General features: G+C 44.2%; 1 protein-coding gene across 1 annotated transcript in view; it reads right to left on the reverse strand.

Annotated features, from left to right (window-relative positions):
* The window catches only part of ARHGAP15 (Rho GTPase activating protein 15), a 944,276-nt gene that overhangs the window by 736,158 nt on the left and 181,180 nt on the right, over window positions 1–26,938 (reverse strand). Inside the window, exon 5 of the mRNA XM_082262169.1 lies at window positions 24,738–24,802. Within this exon, the coding sequence (XP_082118295.1) occupies window positions 24,738–24,802 (65 nt within the window). The remainder of the gene's footprint in view (window positions 1–24,737; window positions 24,803–26,938) is intronic.

Below are 26,938 nucleotides of genomic sequence, written 5' to 3' on the forward strand. Positions count from 1 at the left end.
AGTTTACTTTGAAATCAGAGCAAAGCATAATTATTTGCTGCTGTCTTTACCAGTTGATGGTCACCACTTCCTCTTCCACCACTTCCTGTCCCTTTTTATCAATGACTTTATAGAAGACGTTGAACCTTATCATAACAGGACATACATATGAGACAAGTGTAAAAAATGGTGTTGATGCCTCCTTTCAGAAGGACTTTATGCATGTATCCTCCCATATTAACTCAGTCAAGGCATTATATAATAGGAATGTGTTGCTGTCCATGGTGCTAAAACATTGCACACTAATAAACTACAATATTACTACCTTTAATCTCACTTGGAATACATTCTTTGGCAATGGAACAAGTTTGTTACTACATGATAGTCACCCCTTTTTTAAATAGCAGTTTAACCCTTCAGTTATCTAGAGTTTCCAAATTGTGGGTGTGGGAAATCTACTTACAGTAGATCCTCCAATGATTGCAGCAAATTTAAAACTCTAATGTGAAAGACTTGGATTTTTTTCATTGTTTTTAATGACTCACTACATACAGTAGAGGAGTACCAAAACCGTGTTGATAAATCCTAACAAATGATCTAACATTGGATGGGATGGTTGAGTGCACATCACTAGCGACATATAAGAAAATATGTTGGACCTAGCGCATGTAACATTTAGGGAAACCAGATTCTAGCAAAAATAGAAAAGAATCATTGCTAAATTTTAATTTAAATACTTTCTGAGTCACTGACCCTTAGAGCAGGTTCACACTGGGGTGACTCAAAGTTGCCCTGACTTTGAAGCCGCCCTGTGCAGCGCGACCTCATCGCAGCTTGCAAACGACTTCTCTAAGAGAAGTCAATGCAAGCTGCTCCAAAGTCGCCCCCAAGTAGTGCAGGAACCTTTTTCTAAGTCGGAGCGACTTGAGTCGCTCTGATTAGAACGGTTCCATTGCACAGAATGGAGCACGACTTGTCAGGCGACCAAGTTGCCTGACAAGTCGTGGCAGTGTGAACTGGGACTTAAAGTAATTGTAAAGTCTTGTTTTTTGTTTTGTTTTTTAAAATAACAAACATGTTATACTTACCTCCTCTGTGCAGTTGGTTTTGCACAGAGTGGCCCGGATCCTCCTCTTCTCGGGTCCCTCTTCTGTGCTCCTGGCCCCTGAGACAAGTCATAGCTTCCTGTGTCCATTTAGACACGGAGCCGTGACACGGCCCCACCCCCTTTCTCTTCTGATTTGCTGACTGGTGTTGATTGACAGCAGCGGGAGCCAATCTCTGTCTCAGCCAATGAGGAGGCGAGTCCTGGGCAGCTGAGAAACTGCTGTAACATTGCTGAATAAAAATGGGCTCAGGTAAGTAATACACATCACACAGATGGTTTTGTTATCTTAATGCATTCTTGTCAGCTCCGGAATCGGGACCTCTTCACGGCTATGGGAGAGGAATGTTCAAGGTGATGATGCAGCTGGAGGCTATGCAACCTGGCAGTGGTCCAGTATGCTCGTCAAAGGAGGAAAGAGTGTATGCAGGTAGAGCTGTGGCCACCTGATGCACTGAAGAATGCAGCAGCAGGAACAAAGTCTGCTCCTGTAAACATTGAGGAGGGAAGATGGCCAGCGGCAACCAGGGCTGCTAGAACAAGTGTGAGCAGTGAGGAAGAGGCTGGGGGCATCAATGTGAGGTCTCCCAGTTTTCAGAACCAGTTTGGATTCATAGAAGAGGGGATCGATAACTGGAAGTCAGAGGATGAGACTGAGTGGGACTGGGGATCTGAGGAGCGGAACAGTCCATCATGTCCTGACACAGTAGAGATGCCTGATGAAGACATTAGGGACTCTGTAGTAAGGGGGGAGCTCGCCCAGAGTCTGGGGTTCTGTGAGGCCTATGCCAGTCGGGTCCAGGATTTAACCCCACCCAAGAACTATGCCCAGGCTCTGGATCAAAATTAGGCCTACAGCTCCCTGTTCAGGCGTGAAGAGACCCTATTCTCTCCAGCTGGGAGAGGGAATCAGAAAACCCTTCCCAGGCTCTCAAGGATGCAGCGATGGCTACAATGGAAAGTCGCAATGGAATACAGGTATGATTACCCATATGATCCACGGGAGGTCATGATGGAGGTTGAAGAAAAAAGGGAGTCTTGGTGTGATGAGGCCATATGGGACTTACTGTTCATTCCCAAGCCTCACAGGAACTCCACCAGGACAGAACTTTGGGAATAGTTTCTATCAGTCAAAATGCAGTTGAACTATGGGCGGTCCATCTATCTGGACCAAGTGGAGATCCACTGCCCAGGTCGGTCCGTGTTCAAGATGAGCAAGGGAAACTTGTCAGAATTCCCCACCCAGATAATTACATATAAAGAGGACTTTTAGAGAGAAGCTAAACTCCACAAGGAAGAAAATGGCTGGCTAGCCTTTATCTAGAACTGAGTCAAAACAAGTTCAAGTTGTTGCTGTTGGGCCGTTTAGTTTACCCCCTTTCCATCACCCCTTCCCCTTCTATCCTTGCAGAAGAGGTTGGGGAATATCAGGTTACATTGGCCTAAATTGGAGGGACGTCCCTCTCTAGGATTTGGAAGAGATCCTTCTTGCTGTTCTGTAGACCCTTTGGACCATCAGGCCGGGGTCACGGATTAAAATTCAAAGTTTGTGCCAAGTTCCAGAACTACTCGGGTCAATTTTGAACTTTGAAAGTGGCTGCCCAGAAGAAGTGGGCAGCATGCCAAGAGTCTTTGGTGGGGGTGCCCTGGTGTCTTCAGGGGCCCCTGAAGAAACTCTTTCTTTTCCACGGGACTATGGGGTCGCTCAGGTTCCAGCAACCAAACTCCTGTACATAGAAGAAAATGGACTGTTATAGGTAGTCAGTGATAGGGTTCAGAATCACCTTGGAGGTGTGAACTGATCGCCGGGTCAACACTATAGAGGAAGCTGATTGTTTAGTTAGGGATGTTGGATGAGAAAATCGCCCCCACGGGGAGGGTCTTCACATCTTCCTGAAGTTAGGATTGTGGTTATGCGAAATGTGTACTCATGAAGTGCCTAACCCTTTCTTCCTTTTCCTTTGCAGGTTGTGTACAGCTAGCGTCAGTTAGCTAGGATACTATGCCTACCCATCAGTGCAGGATTTGCTTGGTGGGTGATACATTGCCTAAATGCACCTAAATTGTATTATATTGTATAACAGATATATATATATATATATATATATATATATATATATATATATATATATATATATATATATATTTTTTTTTTTTTTTTTCACCTAATTTATTGCTTGTATATTTGTTCTTCCCTTTTTCTTCCCTTTTCCCCCTTCCAGGTTTGTGGCATACTCCTCGGGTATTTTTCCAGTAGGAATTTTTTACAATGGTAGGTGGGAGGTGGCTCCTTTTGGTGGGGGGTAGATGTAGCACCGTCCTAGGTAGGTGCTAGGAAAAATAATCTATTTGCTCCTTTTGCTTATCAGGGGAGCCTGATCTGTTAGTTTGTCTGTCACATGTTTCCAGGTGTGATTCACTGGGTCTGAGGGGGTGTTCCCACTGTATCCAATAAGGGGGGGTTGTTGGACAGTGGAGGAAACCTAGCCAGTGACACATCATGTTTTATGGCAGTCCCAGTGGGAGGGCATTCCTGCAATGCATCGATTGACCATAAATACGGTGGGGACATGTGACAGGACGTCTTTGGCGGGAAGCAGAGTCCCAGAAGGAGGTGGACGGCTGTCTCTCCTCCTGAAGTGTGTGAGAAAGGTGGTCTTAGGTGGTCGGCCTAGTGAACCAGGTGTGGAGCTGAGCTGCAGAGGAACCAGAGTGCTGACAGTGGAGCTGCTGGCAGAGTCTCTTGGGAAAAACAGTGTCCGTGAGTACCAGGAGGTTTGCCTAAGGGTCTGCCCAGGAAGGGGGACCACTCCAGAGAAGTCAGGGGGATCAAGGAGCTAGCTCACACAGGAAGTGTAAACAGTAAAGGGGGTGCCGTGTAGTTGACCCTGAAGACAAGGAACAAAGGGGGTGCCAGAAAGGGCCCTGAAGATTGTTTTGCAGTACAATACAGTTTACCACAGACAGTTCATTTCTTACTACTTCACTGCTACTGACAAGGTGAAGCAGCGGCCTAGCCACACTCAGCATTATTCAGTCGTTCCAGCTAATTGTGCATAGTTATATAAGTTGGAGTATCCTACTCATTCACTTCTCCCATCCAAGTTCTCAATAAAAACGAAAAAAAAACTAAGCTCTTAGACTGTTTCCTGACTGAGCCAAAATCACTTGGAAAATGTTGAGCTGTCGTGCTGTTGCTAATGGTAACCCAGGGGAACGCGTAACCAGCAGCTCCCAAGGGAGTAGTGCTACATATGTATTCTTAAAGAGAAGCTCCAGTCTGGAAAAAAATTAAAAGTTAATAGCTACAAATACTGTATTTGATAACTTTTAATAAAAGGACACTTACCTGTCCAGGGATCCCGCGATGTCGGCACCCCGAGCAATTTTGTCAATTGGCTGCAGGTGCAGGCGCTGGCATTGTAAGTAAGGGAAACCAGCAGTGTAGCAGAAAAAAAATGGCCTAAAATGTTAAAAAATTTTGATTTTTACATTTTTTGGGGGGGAATTTCATATAAAAAAAATTGAAAAATATTGTTATTTTTTCAAAATTGTCGCTCTTTTTTTGTTTATAGCACAAAAAGTAATAATCGCATAGGTGATCAAATACCACCAAAAGAAAGCTCTATTTGTGGGGAAAAAAACGACATTAATTTGGGTACAGCATCGCAAGACCGCGCATTTGTCCTTTAAAGTAACGCAGTGCCGAATCGCAAAATATGGCCTGGTCAGGAATGGGGTAAAATCTTCTGGTCATAAAGCGGTTAAAAATACGCTCATTGAGAATTTTTTTGTCAGAGACATGTAGCTAAATACATTTTGGCCTAAATATATGACAAAAATTGAATATATTGAATATTTTTTAACTGTCAAAGTAGAAAAATATTGTTATTTTTTCAAAATTGTCGCTTTTTTTTATTAATATCGCAAAAAATGAAAAGCGCAGAGGTGATCAAATACCACCAAAAGAAAGCTCTGTTTGTGGGAAAAAAAAGGACGTAAATTTTGTTTGGGTTCGGCATTGCATGACCGCGCAATTGTCAGTTAAATTCGCACAGTGCAGAATCGCAAAAAGTGGCCTGGATGTAAAGCAGGAAAATCCTCCGGTCCTAAAGTGGTTAACAACCCCCTCTGCTACCAAACTGACCAGATCAATATTCCAGGAGTTTAATCGACTTGATGCTTTACTTTGATTTAAAAGTGTTCTTTTCATTTTTTTTAACAGAATGTGAGTAAGGGACCTTAGATTCTAAGCTCCTTGAGGGTTTGAGAGTGATGTGAATGTACAATATGTATGTAAAGCACTGCATAAGGCCCCGTCCACATAGGGGCGATCCGACTTCGGGGGGCGACCTCCGAGGTCGCGGTGCGAGCAGCGCTGCGACCTCGGAGCGGCCGCCACGGACTTCATAACATTGAAGTCTATGGCGGTCGCCTCCGGGTCGCCCCAAAGAAGCTCCGGACCCTTTTTCTAAGTCAGAGCGACTTGTGTCACTCCTATTAGAACGGGTCCGCAGCTTCCCTATGGAAGGTGACCTACGGCGGCCTTAGTGTGAACGCGGGCTTAATCTGACAGGCCTATACAAGTACCTGTATATAAAAAAAAAAAAAATAAATGTGTTTGGATTATTTTTGGAAAATGAAGATACCATTTAGTGTCGCTTTAATTTAACAGTCCCAAAGCTAGAACACAGCACATGTTTGAGAACATCCATCACACAGGCATTGTGATAGATCCTCTTTAGAACATTTCATGGTCATTAGCGCACAATGGGTACCCATATTTGATGAAGCCTGAGAGCAGTATGATCATCATAAGAGGGATTAGAAGAGATCACAATATCTTCTGAATACAAGGATAGGACGAAGAAAAAACATCAACAGACGATATAATGAGTTTTGACAACAAGAGAAAAGGTGAAAGATGGTTCCTTAGGGGAAATAAAATGAAGACGATTGAAACAAAACAAACAATCTGCTTTTCAGAATCAAGGACATGTAATACGTGTGTTTAGATACATAGTTTCTACTACGTGTAATGATATCCCTTAGCAAAGTTCTTGTTTGTTAATTATGTGCCCTTATATTATTTTCTAATTAGAGTGACAGTTTCCTCAGTAGAATAATAATATGCATGTTGAAGGCACCCAAATTATAAGGAGAATAGCAGTTAGGTCAAAATGTGCCATATTGTCTTTTTTGTCCACTAATAAAAACCTAAAAAGGTCAACGCTGGAATCCATAAATAATCCGCAGAATAAGGCTTTGCAAGCCGAAACGCGTTAACATTCTGCTGTTTACTGGACCACTTGATTTTAAATAAACTCCGCAGACTTTATGTATGTATGAATTCCAAAGTTGACTTTTTTGAGTATCAAGTGGATGGGGCTTACAGGGACTTTGCTGGGAGACCGACACCTGCTGCATGAGGAGAATAACTGGGAGGTAGAGCTAAGCTCAATTGTTCGATGACACTAATGTAAATCTAGCATTTTACATCCAGTTCCTATTAGGTCCAGGCTTGGACTTGTATTATGGCTATGCTGGCATTTATCAGAAGAGCATTAGGTATTTGTGGGTTGATAAACTCACTTATATTGTGGGGGTAAAATAACACAATGGCTTAATTTCTGGTCCCTAACTGGCTATAAACATTCTGGTAATGCTAACTACAGTCTGGAGAACAAAAATCACATTCCACCCTGATATGTTATCCAAGTGAGTGAATAAATTAAAGTGGTTGTAAACCTCTGAAATGAAAAATGAACACAGCATATCCTCCTACAGTGTGTATTGACCTCAATGCAATACACTTAGTATGGTTCCTATCTGCTCTGTCTCTTTAGCCCTCTGCTATCTGCATGCATCACTTGTGGCAGTCTATGCCAACACTGCAGGATCTGGGGGATGAAGGTGATTGACAGCATCAGCTGTGCATGTTCCCTATGAGATTATGTAGAGGGGGTGTGTCCATCCACTCAGGTCTCAGATTACACTCAGCTCCCTGCTATGTGCTCTGCAGTGTGGGACATCAGATCCCTGCCCCCTATCTTCTATAATGCAGAAATTCTGTATAAACGTTGTGCCTTATGAGGCTATAGAGGAGAGATGGCTGCAGATAAACAGGTACAGCGTATGTAGGATGTAGGATGATTTCACCTGTGTGTATCACCTGAGGCCAGTCACATCACTGGGTATATGTGAGGCTTTTCAACCACTCTAACATTCTCTCTGTGTTCCATTATGGAGGGGTCAGCTCTTTCAAGGTTCTACACGGGTAGGTTTCTAGTATGTGAAACACATTAGTAAGGGCCCTTAACCAGATACATGACAAAACAAATCTGTATAATTACATAATATACAGTATGTATCTGCATCCAAAGGATCCCGTTATCAGTTTACAAAAAACAAACCTTACCATTTACCAAGCAAGGAAAGGCAGTGGAGGCATGAAGAAAAGTAAATGTCTCTAACATACATCACACCAATACTATTATATGTCTGTAGATGGGTGGTGTTCTACTTCCTTGATATCAGAAAAAAACATATAAAAGAGGCAATGGGATTTAAATGCTTATGGCAATAGTACAAATTCAAGGAAATCTTCAAGCAAGTTCACTGGCAATGGTAAGGCTGCTCCCAAACACATGGGTCTCCCTCTGTGGGTGTCCAGAAGCAAATGAAATAGGCAGATGGGTGTTAAACCACAAATTAAAAGAGTCCAAAGTGTCCTTTAAGACTCTGTAATACTGTCAAATAAAAACATCCAATGTGTTTTAGAGGCAACACAACTCTCTCTTCATCAGGGCACAGAAAAATGGAGTAAACATGGAATAAGAACTTTCATTGTTACAATTGCTATAATTCTCATCCAAAAGGAGGTTTTGCACCATGTCATCCATTTAATTGTAGATTCTATTGATTTCATTCAAATCCATATTCTATTTTTCGAAGCCCTGATGAAGAGGGAGTTTTCTTGCCCCAAAACATGTTGACTGTTTTTATGTAACTATATTATGAACATTTAGGGCCCTTCCACGTGAAGTTGTTCTGCTCTATTCAGCAGGGGATCCATGCACAGATACCATGCTGAATTGATGCTGAATGGGACAGATGTTTTTTTTACACCCATGCTCATTCAGTTTTTGTCTGCATTTGCACAGCAGACAGGGGTGGCCTGCCATAGCTCTATGGGTGGCAGATGTAAGCATGCTTGTGTCCGTTGACATCAAGCTACCTCCAATATATCAAATTTAGACCCAGAAGAAGAAAAAGGACACAGTCATTTTCCATTTTCTTTTTCCAGACCTGGGTGAACTCAGAGCTAGGTGGGTATAATCGGACACATAGAGCTGCATAGACCTTCTGATCAGGTCCACTTGAAAAAATGACAGGTAGACCCGATTGGAAAACCTGTATGAAAGGGCCCTTAAAGGCACTTTGGAACCAACCACATTGTGGTTTGGCACCCATGTGTATACTTTGAGTTACTTCCTTAACATAGGGGGTTTCAGGTGCAGCTCCTGACATCACCAAAGACGAGCCATACCTAATGATAAGTGTATGTAATGCTACAGAATATGGTCAGAGACTGTACATACTAGTAGATGCCCAGAGACTCATAGTTTGAAGGGCATGATACAGGAGATGACCAGAAACTGGGGACACATTATAGGAGATTGGAAAAGTTGACAGTCATTCCATTTCATTTGAAAATTCACCATAAAAAGTCAGAGAAAAAGTAATACGAAGATATGAAGAAAAAAAAAATGGACAGCACAGGAAAAATAAGTAAGTGTGAAAGAAGTAAGTAGTATAATTTAGCTCGAAGAAATCAGTGTCATAAAAAGTTTGCTTAATCACTGCACTGTCCTTGAATAAGGACTGAAATATCTGAGCACTGGTGGCTGGAGCCTGTGGGACATACAGTAAGTACCAAAGACCTACATGCAGCCATTGGGCCAAAGGTTGGGTACCAAGTCTGTGGACACTTAGCAGCACCAGTAACCTCAATCTGGCATTTCTCACACTTGTTAAATGGCACTTTTCCACTGCAAGTACCGGCTCGGCTCTACTCGGCCCTGCTTGGCCCGGTTTGCTTTTCCACTGCTGGTACCGCATGGTACGGTGTTGGAACGGTTCGGTACGGTAAGGTATGGTTTGCTTTTCCACTAAAGTAGTACTAAAGTTAAGTGGGTGGGATAACAACGGGGTGGGTGGGATTCTCTGACCAATCAGTGGCTAGTAGTGACTGCATGCAAAGGATTGTGGGATATGGTACGGGTATGGTACCTCTTGGAACCACAATCGAGTAGGTACTGTTTTTGAGAGCCGTACTGTTTGGTTCCATGTAGTGGAAAAGCGCCGCCGTACCGTACCGAACCGTTCCTACACCATACCATGCGGTACCAGCAGTGGAAAAGCACAAAAGCGAGCCGAACCGTTCGGTTCCATGCAGTGGAAAAGCGCCAAAAGTGATGCTAACCTCTGGTTTGAAAAAAAAAAAAATCAAGCATGTATTCCTAATTCAGAAATATCCTTTCTATTTTTCTCAGCCTCCTAATAATTTCCAAATTCTTTTTATTTATTTTTTTGCTGCTATGATCTGACTTCCTGTTAGAGGGTGGCTACATCTATTCTCCATGGTCCCCCTGTATGTTGAAACATAGCCACCCTCTCTTGCTCACTCCAGAAATGGACTATGGACTATGGGATGTGTAGTTTGCATAGAGCAGTGAACATAACTGTGTGACGGGACCATTAAGTAGCCGATGTGTCTGGATTATTTTTGGAGAATAAGGATTTTTTTTTGTGTCACATTAAGTATAAGCAGGCACTTCCCTCTGGTATTAAGCACCGGATAATGCCTTGCAAATTTTTATTAAATCTGGGAGTTAATGTTTATTTTAACCTATCAGTCACTAATATACCCTTAAAGAGTCTCCTTCACTCTATTATGAGATGATCTAAGTATATCATAATTATCAGTAACTCTCTTTGACTGATAGCACACCGAGCTTATATGAAGATGAAAATAAGGCGCTCTTTTCAGGCTAAAATGTATCCTTTTTCACCCCTTAGTGGGCTTATGAAACCATTTATTTCAGGTATTTTATCTTACTGCCCTCTGTGATGAGGGTCATCTCATCGCACACCCGGCTCGGAAACAAATATAGAACAAAAATGACACAATTTGCATTAGTTAGCATAATGACATGGAGTCAATTTATGACCTAGCATTATGATATCAAAAATATTATGTCATTGCATCTAATATTGTGAAATTGAGTCATTATGCAAACATTATGCAAATCCGCTCTCTATTTGTGTCCGTTAAATACAACCTTTGATAGATCAGTCCCAAGGTACATTGTCTTCTTGTATACTGAAAGTGTATTTCAAATGAAGAGCAATAAATGTATTTGTATATATTAACCACATGTTGGAAAAACACATAGGCTTAAAACACATAGACCTAAGAGTTAAACATTTTTGGTAAATTTTTGAGACTTTGGTTTAAAAATAACCGTTTATAGCTTGTAAAATCACGTTAACCTTTTTCCTAGCCTTGAATATTGAATGAAACATTTTTAACCGCTTGCCGACCACCGCACGACTATATACTGCGTATGGGTACGTCACTAGCCTGTGAGGCTCTGGGGAGCGAGCGTGCGCCGCCAGCGGCGCGCTCCTGCTCCCGCACGGTCACGGACCCCCCCGCGCGTGTGACCGGCGGACCCGATGTCCGCCGGTCACTCAGCGATCGTCAGGGGAGAGGGAGAAAGTCAGGCGGCTAGTGTAAACAAGCCGCCTGTCATTCTCCCCTGTGTAGGAACACTGATCATACGGTTCTACTATGTAGGACCGTTGATCATTGTTCCTACAGCTCAAGCCACAGCCAATCACAGTAGAAAGCACGCCCCTAGGGACACACACAGCCCCTCCCTCTCCAATAAAGTTAACCCCTTCACTGCCAGTGTAATTTTACAGTAACAGTGCATATGTATAGCACTGATTACTGTAGAAATGTCACTGATAACCCAAAAAGTGTCAAAAATGTCAGTCAATGGTCCGATCTGTCCGCCCCAATGTCGCAGTACCGCAAAAAAAATTGCAGATCGCCGCCATTACGCGTTAAAAAAAAAACAACAAAAATCTTTCCCTTTGTTAGTAAACGCGATAACTTTTGCGCAAACCAATCAAAATACGCTTTTTTCCGATTTTTTTTTACCAAACATATGTAGCATAAAACAAATTGGCCAAAAATGTTAAAAAATTTTGATTTCTACATTTTTTTGGGGAATTTCATATAAAAAAATGTGAAAAATATTGTTATTTTTGCAAAATTGACGCTGTTTTTTTGTTTATAGTGCATGATCAAAAAATCGCACAGGTGATCAAATACCACCAAAATAAAGCTCTGTTTGTGGGAAAAAAAGGACGTCAAATTCGTTTAGGTACAGCGTCGCACGACCGCGCAATTGTCCGTTAAGGTCACGCAGTGCTGAATCGCAAAATACCCCCTGGTCTTTTAGCAGCCAAATCCTCCGGGGCTTAAGTGGTTAAACACTTTAGTCCATGTGATTGTTATTTATGAAACCCTGTCATTACCTGTACCCCCGTGTCACCTGAGGATCTCTTGTTTTTTTTTTTTCCTTTTGTAGTGCTACCACCACAGGAGCTGCTGTTAGCAACTGGATCTTCCCTAGAGTCAGTGCTAGACATAGGCATTCAGCAACATTTCACTCATTCTGGCTCAAAAATGTAATCTAGATCACATGTGTCAAACACAGCCTGCAGCTGCGGGAACCCCCTTCGTCTCCACCCTTATCTTGTCTCAGCAGTCGGCAGCAGAGAGGAGGGCAGAACTCCTCCGCCTGATCCTTCACTTCTCCCTGCAGCCAAAGAGAGACTCATTGCAGACTCCGGCAGCTGACTCTAGCCTCCATTTGGTCCGCCTCCAGACCCTGCACTTTCTGTTTCCCAGCATTGCAGTAGCACAAGGCAAGGGGGGTGCACTGTGATGTAAGGGAGGGTGGGGGACTCTTGACTTCTGGTGGTGGGGGGGGGTCTCTTGACATCTAATCTAGGGGTGGTAGGTTGCTCTGGAAATCTAGTCCTACAAATACAACCATACATCCATAATGCTGATAGGGCCCGTGAGGAGATGGATTTTGATGCCCCTGGTCCAGGGGTTGTCTTTTTGTATTTTTATTGCTGAAGAACTTGGGATGGGAGAAGAGACACATGGGATACCCCAGATTCCCGGATTGTTTGCAGGAGAACACTTCACTTCGCTAAGCATCTCTGTGCAGTCTCTATGCAGGCCCAAGTACAGATGGTATAAACTCCCTTTTTTAGAAGCTATCCCAGGCAGTAATTTTACTGGCTTGTCCACCCAAGGGATACAGCACACAGTCAAGAGACCACTAAGCTCAGATCAGTACCCACAATGACAGAGAATCACCAGGTGCCTCTTTCCAGTATCCACCAGGAGAGGTAATGCTCATAATGCGATGGGACAGATAGACTCCTTCAAACTTCCTCTGGGTACTCTTAGGTGAACTCTCCAGACCAGGTTCCTAAGTGAGGGTTCCGTTGACTAGCTTCCAAAAAGGCATCCTGAGGAGTAGCTGCCCATCTATGTCCCAGCTAGGACCTCAATGAATAAAATACTGGACTCAGGTTAGCTGCTGCAGATGGGGGTAGCCACCCTCACCCAGACAGGTGGATTCCCTCCAACAGGGAGAAGAGGAAGACCCTGCTGCTCTAAATCCCAGACTTGTCTCAGACATAGTAGAGGAGAGTAAAAATAATCTAAAAAAAAACATAATAAATATATTAATAGTAAAAAAGCAAAGTCAGAGTATATTGGCCTTTTAAAGGATGATCAAGGGATGTTAATAACAACTGACAAGGATAGGGCAACTGTATTAAATACTTTCTTCTTCTCAGTTTTTACTATGGAAAAGGATGGGTATAATCGACAGGACATTATTGTTAGCAACAGAGCAAGGAGTGTGCCCTTGTGGTTAACAGAAGCCAGTGTTATCAATTTCTCAAACTAGAAAAATCCAATGTGAAAAAATCATCAGGACCAGATGGTTTGCACCCGAGAGTCCTCAAAGAGCTTAGCCAGGTTATTTGGTTTGCAATCATGTGGCACACCCTCCAATGTGACTACATGGTTTTAGGTAAATAATACTGTAACGGACCGTTTCAGCAGACAAGGGGTTAAAATCCGTTTAGGCGATATACCCCTTTCTGAGAGAGCAGGCACAGCTACTGCAGAACATCAAACTCCCGATCTACTGAACAGAACCCCATATTCAACCCATCCCCAGATAGCCTGGATCTGAGCGCTCAACATATCCAAACAGCGCTCGGATGCCACAAACACAGTCACATCCCAAAGGGGTTTACGTTTAGCATGGGCTGATGAGAGGGTCCATAGTCATATTGCAGGAGGCGAGCAACCAGGCTTCTCCAACGCCCAGTGGCGAGATTGGTCTCGTCACATTTCTCCCCTTTTCCAAACAGACTAACAGGGTATCTGACCTTCTGCCGGTCAGTGCCCTTGTTAGTCCAGCAGCCCACCCACAAAACAGAAACAGCAGTACAGCCCACCCAAAAGAACTGGTTACTACACCTGGGTAGAAGAGAAATTTGTCCATGTCCAGGTGCCTCACCTTGGCTGTGTGGGAGACTGGCAGACTGCCTTGGTGGGTTGCTGAGTGGGCAGAGACCAGCGGTACTCTGCCCTGGTGCCAGCGCTACCACAGAAGTAGCCTGGTTGGAGACGGGTTGTTGGAGGGGGAGACCGCCTGTCTCCCCTTTAGATACACCACCATGCTGCTGTGGGGGAAAACCGACTGTCTTCCCTTTGGCTAAACAGCCCTGTTGCTGGGGGTCAGGACAGACTGTCCCTACCCCCTGTGCTGTGAGTGCAGAGACCACGGTCCCATCTGCACTGTTGGGGGGCTTACTGTCTCCCCCTGGTACGTTAAGCTGCTGCTGTGGGATGGAGACTGGGCTCCCAATTCCCAACGAATCAAACTGTCCATGGGGAGAGGGGGTAACAAGCTCCTCTCCCAAATATACTTCCAGCCCCTGGGGAGGGAGATCAACTGTCTCTGCTCCCAATACAGTGTCCTGTTGCTGGGGAAAGGAGACTAGGCTCTCTGTTTCCTGCAGGACACTCTGCTGCTGTGGGATGGAGACTGGGCTCCCAATTCCCAACAAATCATGCTGCCGCTGGGGAGGGAGGACACTGCTCTCCTCTCCCTGCACTTCACACTGCCTTCCTGGCATATCACTCTGCTGCTGGGGGGCAGGAACAACTACCTCTGCCCCCTGTAACTCAGCCAGCCGCTGGGGAGGGAGGACGCTGCTCTCCTCTCCCTGTACTTTACACTGCTGCTGGGGAATGGAGACTGGGCTCCCAATTCCCTGCAGGACCGGTGGAGAGACCTCGGTCCCATCTCTACCGGCCACCTGGGGTTCTTCCCAGTAAAACTTTACCATGTCATCCCCTCTGAATGGGTCTGGCTCTGGGTCTGTCCTGCTGCTCTTCTGCTGAGCCTTCTCATAGTATTGGAACAGCTGCTGGTAGCCCTGTTCTAGCTCCATCTCCCGGGTCACCAGGTGGACCAGGTCTTGCTCAATTTCGTGAGCGTCGTCCCAGTCATACCTGCTCTCCCTCCACTCCAAGAGATCATTGAACCGGGCTTGTGTAGGGCTCCCAAATTCCAGCTCTGAAAAAGACTCCCATAACAAGCCAGAACCATCAAACTCCTCTCCCTCTGGCTTGTCATGCTCAGCTGTCCAGGGCAGGTACTGTGCAACATACCACCAGAGCGCCTGGTAGGCATCCTCCAGCCACATCTCCTGCCATACCCGGAGCTCCAATTCTTTTACCCATTCCTCCCGGGGCTGCTCCCCCAGGAAGGGCATCTGCAGGGCTACTCGCTTCTGCAACCGCTGGTCTTCCTTGGGGAGTCTCTCACCCCGCTGGTACTCCACAATGCCCAGTGCCTGGTACCAGATGCCTTTACGGACTGCATCTCGGTCATCCATGGCACCCTCATCAAACTCCACTGCTGGTTCCATGCTGGTGCTGTCAAGGTCGCTGTACTGGGACATGCGTTGCCCTCAATTGTAAAATCCAGAGCAATGGTGTCTCCTGTAGCTGTCCTTCTGGCTGTAGGAACGATCACGCCGCTTGCCACCAAATGTAACGAACCGTTTCAGCAGACAAGGGGTTAAAATCCGTTTAGGCGATATGCCCCTTTCTGAGAGAGCAGGCACAGCTACTGCAGAACATCAAACTCCCGATCTACTGAACAGAACCCCATATTCAACCCATCCCCAGATAGCCTGGATCTGAGCGCTCAACATATCCAAACAGCGCTCGGATGCCGCAAACACAGTCACATCCCAAAGGGGTTTACGTTTAGCATGGGCTGATGAGAGGGTCCATAGTCATATTGCAGGAGGCGAGCAACCAGGCTTCTCCAACGCCCAGTGGCGAGATTGGTCTCGTCACAAATACAAATTCTACTCTTACTGTGTATCGTGAACATGTATACACCATGACAATAATAAAATGTGAATGGTACTCCACATCAGTATTTAAATTCAATAATAATGAAATCATCCTTAGTAGGAATAAAGAAAGTCTATAGGGTTTTGTGCCAACACGACCCAAAGTGTAGAAACCGCACAGACTCCTTCTTTACTATGTGTACAAATGTTGTAGTGTAATATCTCCGTCATGCAAAAGTGATTAGGTCAAATTCGCTTAATCCCCCCTGGGGTATTGATATACTGGTGTCCTGTTCCGCTGGTGTCCTCAAGATTTAAACACCTTCCTTGGTGGTGGTATGTTGTTGATACCACTTTAAGAGACCATCCAGTCTCTTATCTTCTGCTCACATATGCTCAAAAAAACACAAGGTGGGCCCCCATAGTGTAGTATGTTATGACATGCCAAATTTATTAAAAGTAATGCACTTACATCCGTTCAGATAAAATATGCCTTCAAAAGTTGTTTAAGCAGCTCCACTCCGACTCCTCAAACATCAATAGTTTATAAACTAATTAAGTGGGTAAGGGAAAATATCCAAGAATTTGCTGATAAGAATAGTATCATTAGCAGTAATCAGCATGGATTCATGAAGAAATGCTCATACCAGACCAACCTATAAACATTCTTTGAGGAAGTGAGCTACAATCTGGATAAAGGAAGGCCAGTGGATATAGTTAATCTAGACTTTACCAAAGCTTTTGATACAGTACCCCATAAATGCTTAATCCACAAATTGATGATATTATATGTACCCGGATAGAAAAATATTTACCGGGGTGTGTCCAGAGAGTGGTGACAGAGCATCTTCTGAATGGTCTGGAGTTTTAAGTGGGGTACCTCAGGGCTCTGTCCTGGGACTAATCCTGTTTTGCCCGTAAGAATATTTATTGATATATTACACATAGTCCATGTCTAGTGTAACAGAATATATTGAAAGAATATGAAAAAGGCACTTCGGTTTCCACAATTAGTATATACAGTGAGATAGTCTGTCCATGTTCACAAAAGGCAACTGAAAAAGCATTCAAGAACAAAAAAGTACTAGGGTGAGAAAGCAAAAAAAAAGGTAAAAACAGCGAGAGAAAAAAAACAACACCTAGTAATTGCCTAGGGCAGCCTTTTTCAACTGCACATTGATGTGCCACCAGAGGTCCTCAGGTGTGCCGCAGGATCATGGGAGAGAAGGGCTGTCAGGTGAGCTGAGCTCCCGATCCCCTGCCGAACTGTACATTAGCACTGTGAGGGAGTTCCGTCAGCCTCAGCAAAGTGAAAGTAAAGAGAAGAGGAGTGTGCTGTGCTCTCTGCTTCCCCCTACAGTGCAGTACCTGGCTGAATGAGGAAAGGTACTGTGCTAAAATGTTTTAAAGGGCTTTATACATGTGTCTGTGTGTGTACGTGTGTACGTGTGTACATGTGTGTGTATGTGTGTACATACATGTGTGTGTGTGTACGTGTGTGTGTACAAATGTGTCTGTCTGTGTCTGTATGTGTGCATGTATATGTGTGTGTGTGCACGTGTCTGTTTGTGTGTGTGTGTGTGTGTGTATGTATGATACTTTCAATCCTGACCCCCAAATTCCTGTACCATCAGAACTGCTTTTGTGGGGCTTGTTTTTGATAGCAACAAGGACTGCTGCTCCTCTGAAAAGCAATCCATGTTCAGATCGCTTTTCAGATGCATTTGACAGGTGGTAAAGAGGCAATATATTGCCTCCTCACCACCTGTTTTAAGCCCATAAATGCAGCATCACTGCACCACAACCGTACAATGCACACAGTTGCTGGGTAGTTGCAGTGCAGCCACACTCACCCTAGGTATACCTCCAGCTACAGCCACAGCCTGAGTACACCCCCAGCTGCTGCCTCTGCAGCTAAAGGATGAGAAGTTGGGGGTGGTAAAAAACAGCTCAACCGTGTGGTTTTACCGCCCCTCCAACCTGACCTGTTAATAAGCCCATGGTTCACATCTGTTTGGCTGCGTGCTGCGTGTAGGGCAGCCCAATCATTTCAATGGTCTTCCCTACCTGCAAAAATGCAGTGAAAGAAGTCAGTGAACCTTTTTTTAAAATTGCACCACACCAAAAGCACCCCACATTTGCCAATGTGTGGGGTACCATTAAAAATTAATGGCACCCTAAAAGAGCAGAGCATTTGACTGTGTGGCAGGAATGGGCACGATTTTGTGCGTGTTCCATGACATACAGTATTATGAACCAAGCCTTGGACAGGGGTGCCTCAAGACTGAAAATACTTTTCAAGGGCGCACTGACTGGAAAAGAGAAACACTGGCCTAGAAGAACTAAATCCATTCTGAGCCATGACCCCAAACCACCAGTGTTGATCTAGGAATGTTTGTTATCAAACAGCGATTCCTTCAGCATCTATCCAATTGGACCAGATTTTGTCTAAATTTGTGGGGTACCTGCGACTAGTATAAGTCAATTTATAGAGCGTGAGAACCACATTGATAGCCGCCTTCCACTCCACCACAGTGGGGGGCTGGGGCACCTTCCATTTGACCAAAAGGGTCTGCCTTGCATAAAATGCTGAGTAAGATATAAACAGTTTAACATAACGGATATATACCATGTTGTCAGTCATACCCAGTAAGAAAATCAGAGGGTCTTGGGCCAGAGATAGGCCACCCATATAATTAATGGTAGCCACCCCCTCATTCCAAAGACATGACGCGGCAGGTCCACAACATATAGATAGGTGCACCCTCCCCTGTAGCACATCTCTGACAAACACTAAAGGTATTGGGATATATGCAAGACAGCCTCTATGGTGTGTAGTAGACTATGGATGAATTTGAGCTGGATGAAACCGTCTTTGGCTGAGATCAAGTTTGTTAAAAATTGGTCCAAGCATTCAGACCAATCCTCTTCAGTAAGAGAAAGAAGATCCACGTGTCATCTCTGATACAGGCCATCTAGCCTGTGTCCATGTGCCGAATTGATCACTGACTAGATGAAGGAAAGTGGTCTATCTAGTAGTGATCGACCAATATCGGTTTTTCGTTGCCGATACTGATACTTTGGCCAATGCATATCGGTATCGGCAGATATTGGCCGATATTTTTGTACAATTAATTTTTTCTTTGACAGGTACTTTTGTGGAGGGATCTGGAGGTCTAAAAGACCCCAAACCCCTCCTCTGCACTTAAAAGCTTGGCTGTTTTAAATGCTGTCAGTTTATTTTAATTTGGCGCCAGTCACAGTACATGGAAGTGATGTCACTCATGACATCACTTCCGGGTTTTTGCATAGAGACCCGATCAGAGCCGAATGCGGCTTTGATCGGGTCTTTGGCGGCCGTGCAGACTGGTGCAGGCTGGATAATCGGTCGATCCCTACTATCTAGGTTCTCCATTGTCAAGAGCTCCTCCAATGAGTGAAAGGAAAAAGAGATCTTGTGTCAGAAGTGCGTATATAAATGATATAGAGAATGGGGTTAATAGTTCAATCTCAGTGTTTGCTGATGATACAAAGCTAAACAGGTCAATAACTTCACAATAGGAAATAGCAACTTTACAGGTTTAAAATAGAAGGGTGGGCAAACACATGGCAAATGAGGTTCAATGTAGGAAAATGTAAAGTAATGTACTTGGAGGCTAAACATATGAATGCAAGCTACAGGCTAGAGGGAGAACCTCTGGGGGAAAAAGATCTGGTGGTCCTAGTTGATGACGGACTCAGCAATAGCACGCAATCAAAAACAAGGGAGAAAGCCGCTCAGGTGCAAGCTCAGCACTCGGTGCAGGTCAGATCCGCCATCCAAGCATGTAGACATCCAAAAAGAGAAAGACCGCACTCAAAGATGTTAAATGAAAATCCATAGGACTCCTTTATTCTCCATAAATACAGCAGACAGACAGTGCAATACACGGACAGACGTGTCGGGTTAACGCGTTTCACGATAAAAATCGCTTATTCATAACCACACACCTTGAGACTGTGGATGCCAACAACCTTTTGTAGATAAACCAAGTAAAAGGTGGACAAGAAATGTAATTGCTCACACCCTGAGTTAATTGATACGAAAAGGCACACAGCTGCTCGTTCAGCAATCCACAGTCTCAAGGTGAAGACATTTAATTACAAAACATATCTCCCTCCCTACAGGGGGGAGGGGGAAGAGTACATATAGACAATATAAAATCACATGTTTAATAGAAAAAACACATATAAATAGATGTATATATATATGACGGGCTGAAAGAATCAATAAAATAGGTTACAAAGCAACACATAACATATATACTTATAGGGCTTGACCTCTGGTAGTCAAAAATAACTACATAAAAGTTGTCTTTATCCAAAAGTACTTTTGGATAAAGACAACTTTTATGTAGTTATTTTTGACTACCAGAGGTCAAGCCCTATAAGTATATATGAATGCCGATAACCAGCTTCTGTTTACATCTTGATCAGCTGTGATTGGCCACAGCTGATCACATGGTAAAGAGCCCCTGAATGGCTCTTTACCTCAATCTGTGATCAGCAGTGTCCGGAGGACACTGTGTTTACAGAGCGTGCCATATGCACACCACATCAGGCATGTGGCGGACACAATCATAAGAGGCCATCATATGATGCCCTCCCGGAACTGGCTGCCGCACTGTAGCCGTCATTCGGGTACAGCACAGTCGGCAAGTGGTAAAGAGGGGTTATGATAGCGATATACAAATATCTTAATGGTAATTCCAACACTGGGAGAAAACTATTCAGTCTCTGGTCACCCAATTAAGTTGGTTGGTTGGTTAAGAAGCAGTTTAACATTAAACTGTGTAAGGGGTTCTTTACTGAGTCTTCTTTGCTGCTGTTGATGAGATGAGCAGCTGGGTATGAGCTTTGTTCTCATTGCTGACTATGGTGGGGACATATAGGGACATATATGAATCTTGTTGACTCCAATTTAAAATTACACTTTTCTTTGCCCATGTAGGGCACCGCCCTCCACCTTTTACAGGCATGTGGTGGTCCACAAAGCAGAGCGTACTGTGCAGGATGCAGGGCCCTGACGGTTCCTTTAACAGCTGTCAGGATCGGGTTTTCCCCATGCCAGCATGAGCTCCATGAACTGCACACTTCCACACAACTCTGAAGTGGTCTCATCCACTACCTACGCTGAATATCAAGAATTTTACATGAAAGTGTGTTTTTTTTTTTTTTTAGTGTTTAATAAATGTATAACCATATACTAACAAGGATCCCGCACTGATATTTATTTTTTTGTTGCTTGAGTTCATCTAGAGTCAGGAGAGGACTGGGCCAGGGGGCAGAGGGCAATTGCCCCCCCCCCGGGTTGCTCTAATGCCCCGTAAAAAGGCTGCACCACTTCTGCCACAGACACGCCTAAAGGATTCCAGCGGAAGAAAAGTTAAAAATCCCCACCGCTGACCTACTGAGTGTGGGATGAAGGCAAGGACAGAGCGCAGGCCTCCTCCCAGCATGGATGGTGTAAACTGTGTCTGAGCAGAGGCCTGTTCCATGCCTCACTGAAGACCCTCCTCCCCTAGCTAGACCCGACCGAGCTGTCCCAGCTCCCCCAAACCACCCCCCTGCTGGCCAGGTCAGGAACCTGGATTCGGGCAGTGAGTAGAGAGTCCCTGAAGCTGAGCTTCAGCCTGGAATGGGGGTCAGGAGGAGGCTGGGAAGAGGGGGCGTGGGAGGGGGGGGCCAAGTCGCTGCACCATGGGCCTCTGGTTTGTACTTGCCCCCTGGGCCGAAAGTTGCCAGTCAGTCGCTGTCCAGAGTGGGGGACTCTAATACAGGAGGTGTGTTACTGGCCAAATCACCAGGTGAAAACAGAGGGGAAAAAGCCTGCAAAAAAAGGAAACGAGGAAGGAAGGAATCTAATGATTGGTAAGCTGTAATTTATTACATTTTTGGTTTGGTTTATAATAAGACTGCAAGCAGACTAGCTTAGCTAGGTATACCCTGTATAGCCAATCTTACTTTCTTGGTAAATAAAAAAAAAAATAATCCTTTACCAATATTAGGTAATATGCTCCACGCCTAATTTATATTGAACTATCTGTAATTTGCTACAATCGCCGTGTCAACGAATTACCCGATAAACTAAAAGCACATGCTGTTTACAAAAACGTTGCATAGCATAATACGATGATTTGTTTTACCTTTAATCATTTCATTCTCTGTTAGACGATTCTATATTCTGCTGCAAAGAAATCTACCATTCAATATAAAACTTAATGATGGGTAAAACTTTGCTGTAATCCATAGAAGAAGCACTAGATGGCAGTAGATTAGAGAACCAATATAGGGACTCGGTCCTTTGGGAACAGTTCCAAATGATAACATTCCTAGCTGATAACCAGACGCAGAAAGTCTAAACTCTTCCAATAAAAGCTTAAAGTGTATTTCTACCTTTGCAGCCAAATTGGGATAACACCTGCTTTGTATTTGTTACATGGTCAATTCACAAAGCATAAATTTAAACAAATGTTATATATGTGCTGCTTACTTCTTTATTTGCTAAAAAAAACTATAAAAATCGTACTAAGATTTTCTCTTTCTTTGTAATGTTAAGGAGAAGGCTGGGGAGTTATGTTTTCTGTAATTAACCCTGTCTGTGCTGTGTTCATTGTCAGATGCATACTAGATTTGCACACCCTCTGTCCTAACGAAGGGTTAAAGATCTCAAGGTTTGGGTAGTATATTGTATGTTAATGCACATTTTTTAATTTTATATTTTATTATTATTATTATTATGCAGGATTTATATAGCAACAACAGTTTGCACAGCTCTTTACAATATAAAAGGGGAAAGTACAATTACAATACATTTCAATACAGAAGGAATAGGAGGGCCCTGCTCATGGAGCTTGCAGGTGGTACAAAAGGTAATAGCTTCAGGGGATGATGTGATGGAGGTGACCCGAGTACAGTTATTAGGTGGAGGTGGGGTAGGCTTCCCTTAATAAATTAGTTTTCAAGGATCGCCTAAAGGTGGACAGGGTAGGCGCTAACTGGACATACTGGGGTAGGGAGTTCCAGAGGGTGGTAGTGGACAAGAATGATGACTACGCCATTTGGCCAATAAAATAATGCAGGAAAATAGTCATGTAACAAGAGTTCAGCTAGCATCATGAGGTTAAGTAATTTTTAGGGAGGACAGCTGCCAAACTGATTGGCTGGTCAACCAAACAGTTGAACAGCAAGTAGGTGGCGGTCAGTCATATGCTTAGTAACGCATGAAAGGGAGGAAGTCCCGGTATAGATTAGTGAGAAGATGTGAAATAAACTGGAAGGGATCATTTGAGAATAATCTAGTTAAAATATAATTTAATATATCTGAAACATTGTTCTTTTGAATGTTGAGTAACAATAGGTAAAGTAACACTAAGGCCTCTTTCACACAGAGCGGACCGTATTGTGATCCGCTCCGGCACTTTTTTTTTTTTTCACGGACACGGATGACACTTGTGTCATCCGCTCCGTATGTCCGCATATCATCCCATCCGTTTGCGGATGATATACGGACATAATGTATGTCTATGGAGATTGCGGATGTCAGTGGATGACACCGCTGACATCCGATTTTGCATCCGTTCCGTTTTTTAAATGGAGCAAAAATAGGGTTCTGTTCCGTTCCAAAAAACGGAACAGAACTGAAAGAATGAAAATCGGATGTCAGCGGGTGGTCATCCGCTGACATCCGCAATCCCATAGACATTCATTATGTCCGTATATATCACCCGCAAACGGATGGGGTGATTTACGGACATACGGAACGTCCGTGTGAAAGAGCCCTTAAGCTTCATTTTTATTTTTTATTAAAATAAAAAAGGTGTTATACTTACCTGCTCTGTGTAATAGCTTTGCACAGAGCAGCCCCAATCCTCCTCTTCTGGCTTTCCCTGCCAGCGATCCAGGCTCCTCCTCTTTAGGGAGTACCCCCATAGCAAGCCACTTCCTATGGGGGCACTTGTGAAGACAAGTGGTGGCTCGGCCCTGCCCCCTTGTCACAGCATTTGATTGACAGCAGCAGGACTGCTATCAGTCTGCCCCGTGAGGAGGGAGACAGTGGCGAGAGCCATTGCTCTTGTGAACATTGCTGAAACAGGATGGAGCTCACATAAGAATAAAGGGGCGGGGGGGGGGGGCTGGGAGGATCCTGCAACACAGAATGTTTTTTACCTTAAGGCTTTAGAACCACTTTAAAATTTGTATAAATAACTCATAAATATTAGAGCATTTTTTGGACCTGGGTTGTTAATGCACTTAAAGCGGAGTTCCACCCTAATTTGCATCTAAATCTGCATGTGCTCCACCATTCCCTTTTAGATAATGTCATTTTTTTTTTTTAATATATAGTACCTTTTCTTCTAAAAAAAAAGATCCACTTCCGTCCAAACCCGGCCGCGGCGAAGTGCGTCATATCCTTTTTCGTAATGGCTCCTGGGATACCAGTGTAAGCAATCCCAGGAGCCAATGGGCATCCTCCGCCGCTAGCATCGCTTTGCTTCTAAACCCGAAATGATGCGATGCTAGGCTCCATGGCTACGGCCGTGATAAAGTCCCATTGCACATGCGTGAGTTCGGGAGGTGCTTGCTGGGTAGCCAGCGGCACCTTATCCCGGAAGAGACTCCTAGTGGGTTTCAGATGCCCACACTTAGGATGGACACTTGCTGGATCAGAAGGCTACAGTGAGTACTAACACTTTTAATGACACAGAAAACGTTGACATATGCAGCATATGCCGATTTCCAATACATATTTGGTGACTATCACGGGGGAGGGGATTTAAAAAAAAAAAAAAAGGCTGGAACTCCGCTTTAAAAAAAAATGTCCCTAAAGTGTCCCAAATGTGTACTGCTCAGCAAGTTTATCTGAACAATTCAAGCTGCCTATAGAGCACTATGTGTAAACCTGCTCCAAAGCAACAGCGGGAAAGGTTAGACATTTATATTTTTTGTGGTACATTGTGAGAATAGGAACCCAACACAAAACACATTGTTGGAATTTCTCAAATATGATTGCAATGATAGAGATACATTTAAATTGGTGGCAAAATAATTTATAAAAAATACACATTACCTTAATTTCTTGCCTTTGTCTGCTATCTTGGTTTTATTTAAGACACCTTCTTTATTTTGGCTTACCTGTTAATACAAGGATAGCATTAAAATATAGATTTAAACCACAAATGCAGATACATATAGAAAAATGCTTGCTATGGCAGTTTTTATTGTGATGGCTCTCTATGTCATAAGCATCAAGTAGATATTAAAGTGATTGTAAACTTATTTATTTATTTTTTAAATATCAAATATATTTTTTTTATTGCACAGAGGGGCCCCGAAGCTCCTCTTTTTGGGTCCTCTGCCGACACTCCCTGCCCCTTCTCTTCTTGGGTGCTCTGCCGGCACTCCCAGCCCCTCCTCTTCTTGGGTTCTCTGCCTACACTCCCGGCCCCTCCTCTTCTTGGGTCCTCTGCCGGCACTCCCGGCCCCTCCTCTTCTTGGGTGCTCTGCCGGCACTCCCGACCCCTTCTCTTTGTGGGTGCTCTGCCGGCACTCCCGTCCCCTTCTCTTCTTGGGTACTCTGCCGGCACTCCCGGCCCCTTCTCTTCTTGGGTCCTCTGCCGGCACTCCCGGCCCCTTCTCTTCTTGGGTCCTCTGCCTACACTCCCGGCCCCTCCTCTTCTTGGGTCCTCTGCCGGCACTCCCGGCCCCTACTCTTCTTGGGTCCTCTGCCTGCACTCCAAGCTCCTTCTCTTCTTGGTGTCCCACCATAGGAAGCTGCTTCCGATGGCGGTACACCTGCGGGCTCTATCCCGAGCTGCTCCGCACCCTGCGCCCCGCTCCCTCATTACAGGATTTGACTGACAACAGCCAATGGCTGATGCTGCCTCAGCAAAGTCTGTGAGACTTGGTAGTGAGAGAAGAAAGCCGCTGCAGATAGGAATCTAATGGTTAAGATGGCACCACCACCTCGACACCAGAAGCTGGCTTGCGCTCCAGGGATAGGATGTAATTGTAATGTATTGGCTGGGACACACTAGCTCAACTAGTTTCAATTGTGATTGGACGTTTTCAGGCAGACAAAACTAGCTGAGGCAGTGTTCCCCAGCTGATATGTTACATCCCATCCCTGAAGCTCAAGCCAGCTTCTGGTCTCGGGGCAGCGATCGTCTTAACTATAATCTCCGTATGTCCCTGGTGCTGGTCTTTAGGCAATACGCATGTGAGTGCGATGTAATTGTAAGGTTTTATATGGTTTAACAAAGTCGGCTGCTTTGCACAATTATTCTTTTAGCTGATACTGTTTTTTGGGGGACAGTTTATGGCATTGGAAGGAATTACATCCTGGTACATGTGAATGGTCAAGTTGGTGACAAGATACACAGTGGTTCTAACCAAAAAAGCACAGTAAAACCTAATAGTAGGTCCATCCATTGTGGTGAGTGTACATCCATGTGGGGTTACCTGGAGCACCTGGAAGTGTTTATCTGTTACTAATGGCACAATCACCTGTTCACTTACATTTTGTTTTTTAACCACTTGCCTACTGGCCAGTTTCACCCACTTCCTGCCTAGACCAATTTTTTAGCTTTCAGCGCTGTCACACTTTGAATGACAATTGCACGATCATGCAGCACTATACCCAAATTAAACTTTTATAATTTTTTTTTCACATGAATAGAGCTTTATTTTGGTGGTAATTATTCACCACTGGGTTTTTGTTTTTGTATCCTAAACAAACAAAAAAAGACTGAAAATGAAAAAAAAAAACAAAAAAAAAAAAACATTTTTTCATAGTTTGTTATAAAATATTGCAAACAGGTAATTTTGCAAACTGGTAAAATGTCGTCCTTCATTTATGTGCGCTAATGAGGCTGCACTTATGGACACTGATAGGCTGCACTGATGGGCACTGGTGAGGCAGCACTGATGGGCACTAATAAGGCGGCACTGGTGGTTACTGATGAGGAGGCACTGATCAGGCTGCACCGATAGGCAGAAATGATGGACACTGATATGTGGCACTGATGGGCACTGACTTGTGGCACTGATGGGCATCGCTGATAGGTGGCACTGATGGGAACTGATATGTGGCACTAATGGGCACTGAAGGGCACTAATAAGCATTGGTAGATGGCACTGATGGGCATTGATAGGCAGCACTGATAGGTGACACTGATGAGGAGGTACTGATGGACACTGATTGGCAGCACTAATGAGCACTGATTGACAGTACTGTTGGGCACTGATTTGCAGCACTAGTGGGCACTGTTG

This window comes from Pelophylax lessonae (assembly GCF_965119305.1).
Source record: "Pelophylax lessonae genome assembly, chromosome: 6".
Classification (NCBI taxonomy): Eukaryota; Metazoa; Chordata; class Amphibia; order Anura; family Ranidae; genus Pelophylax; species Pelophylax lessonae.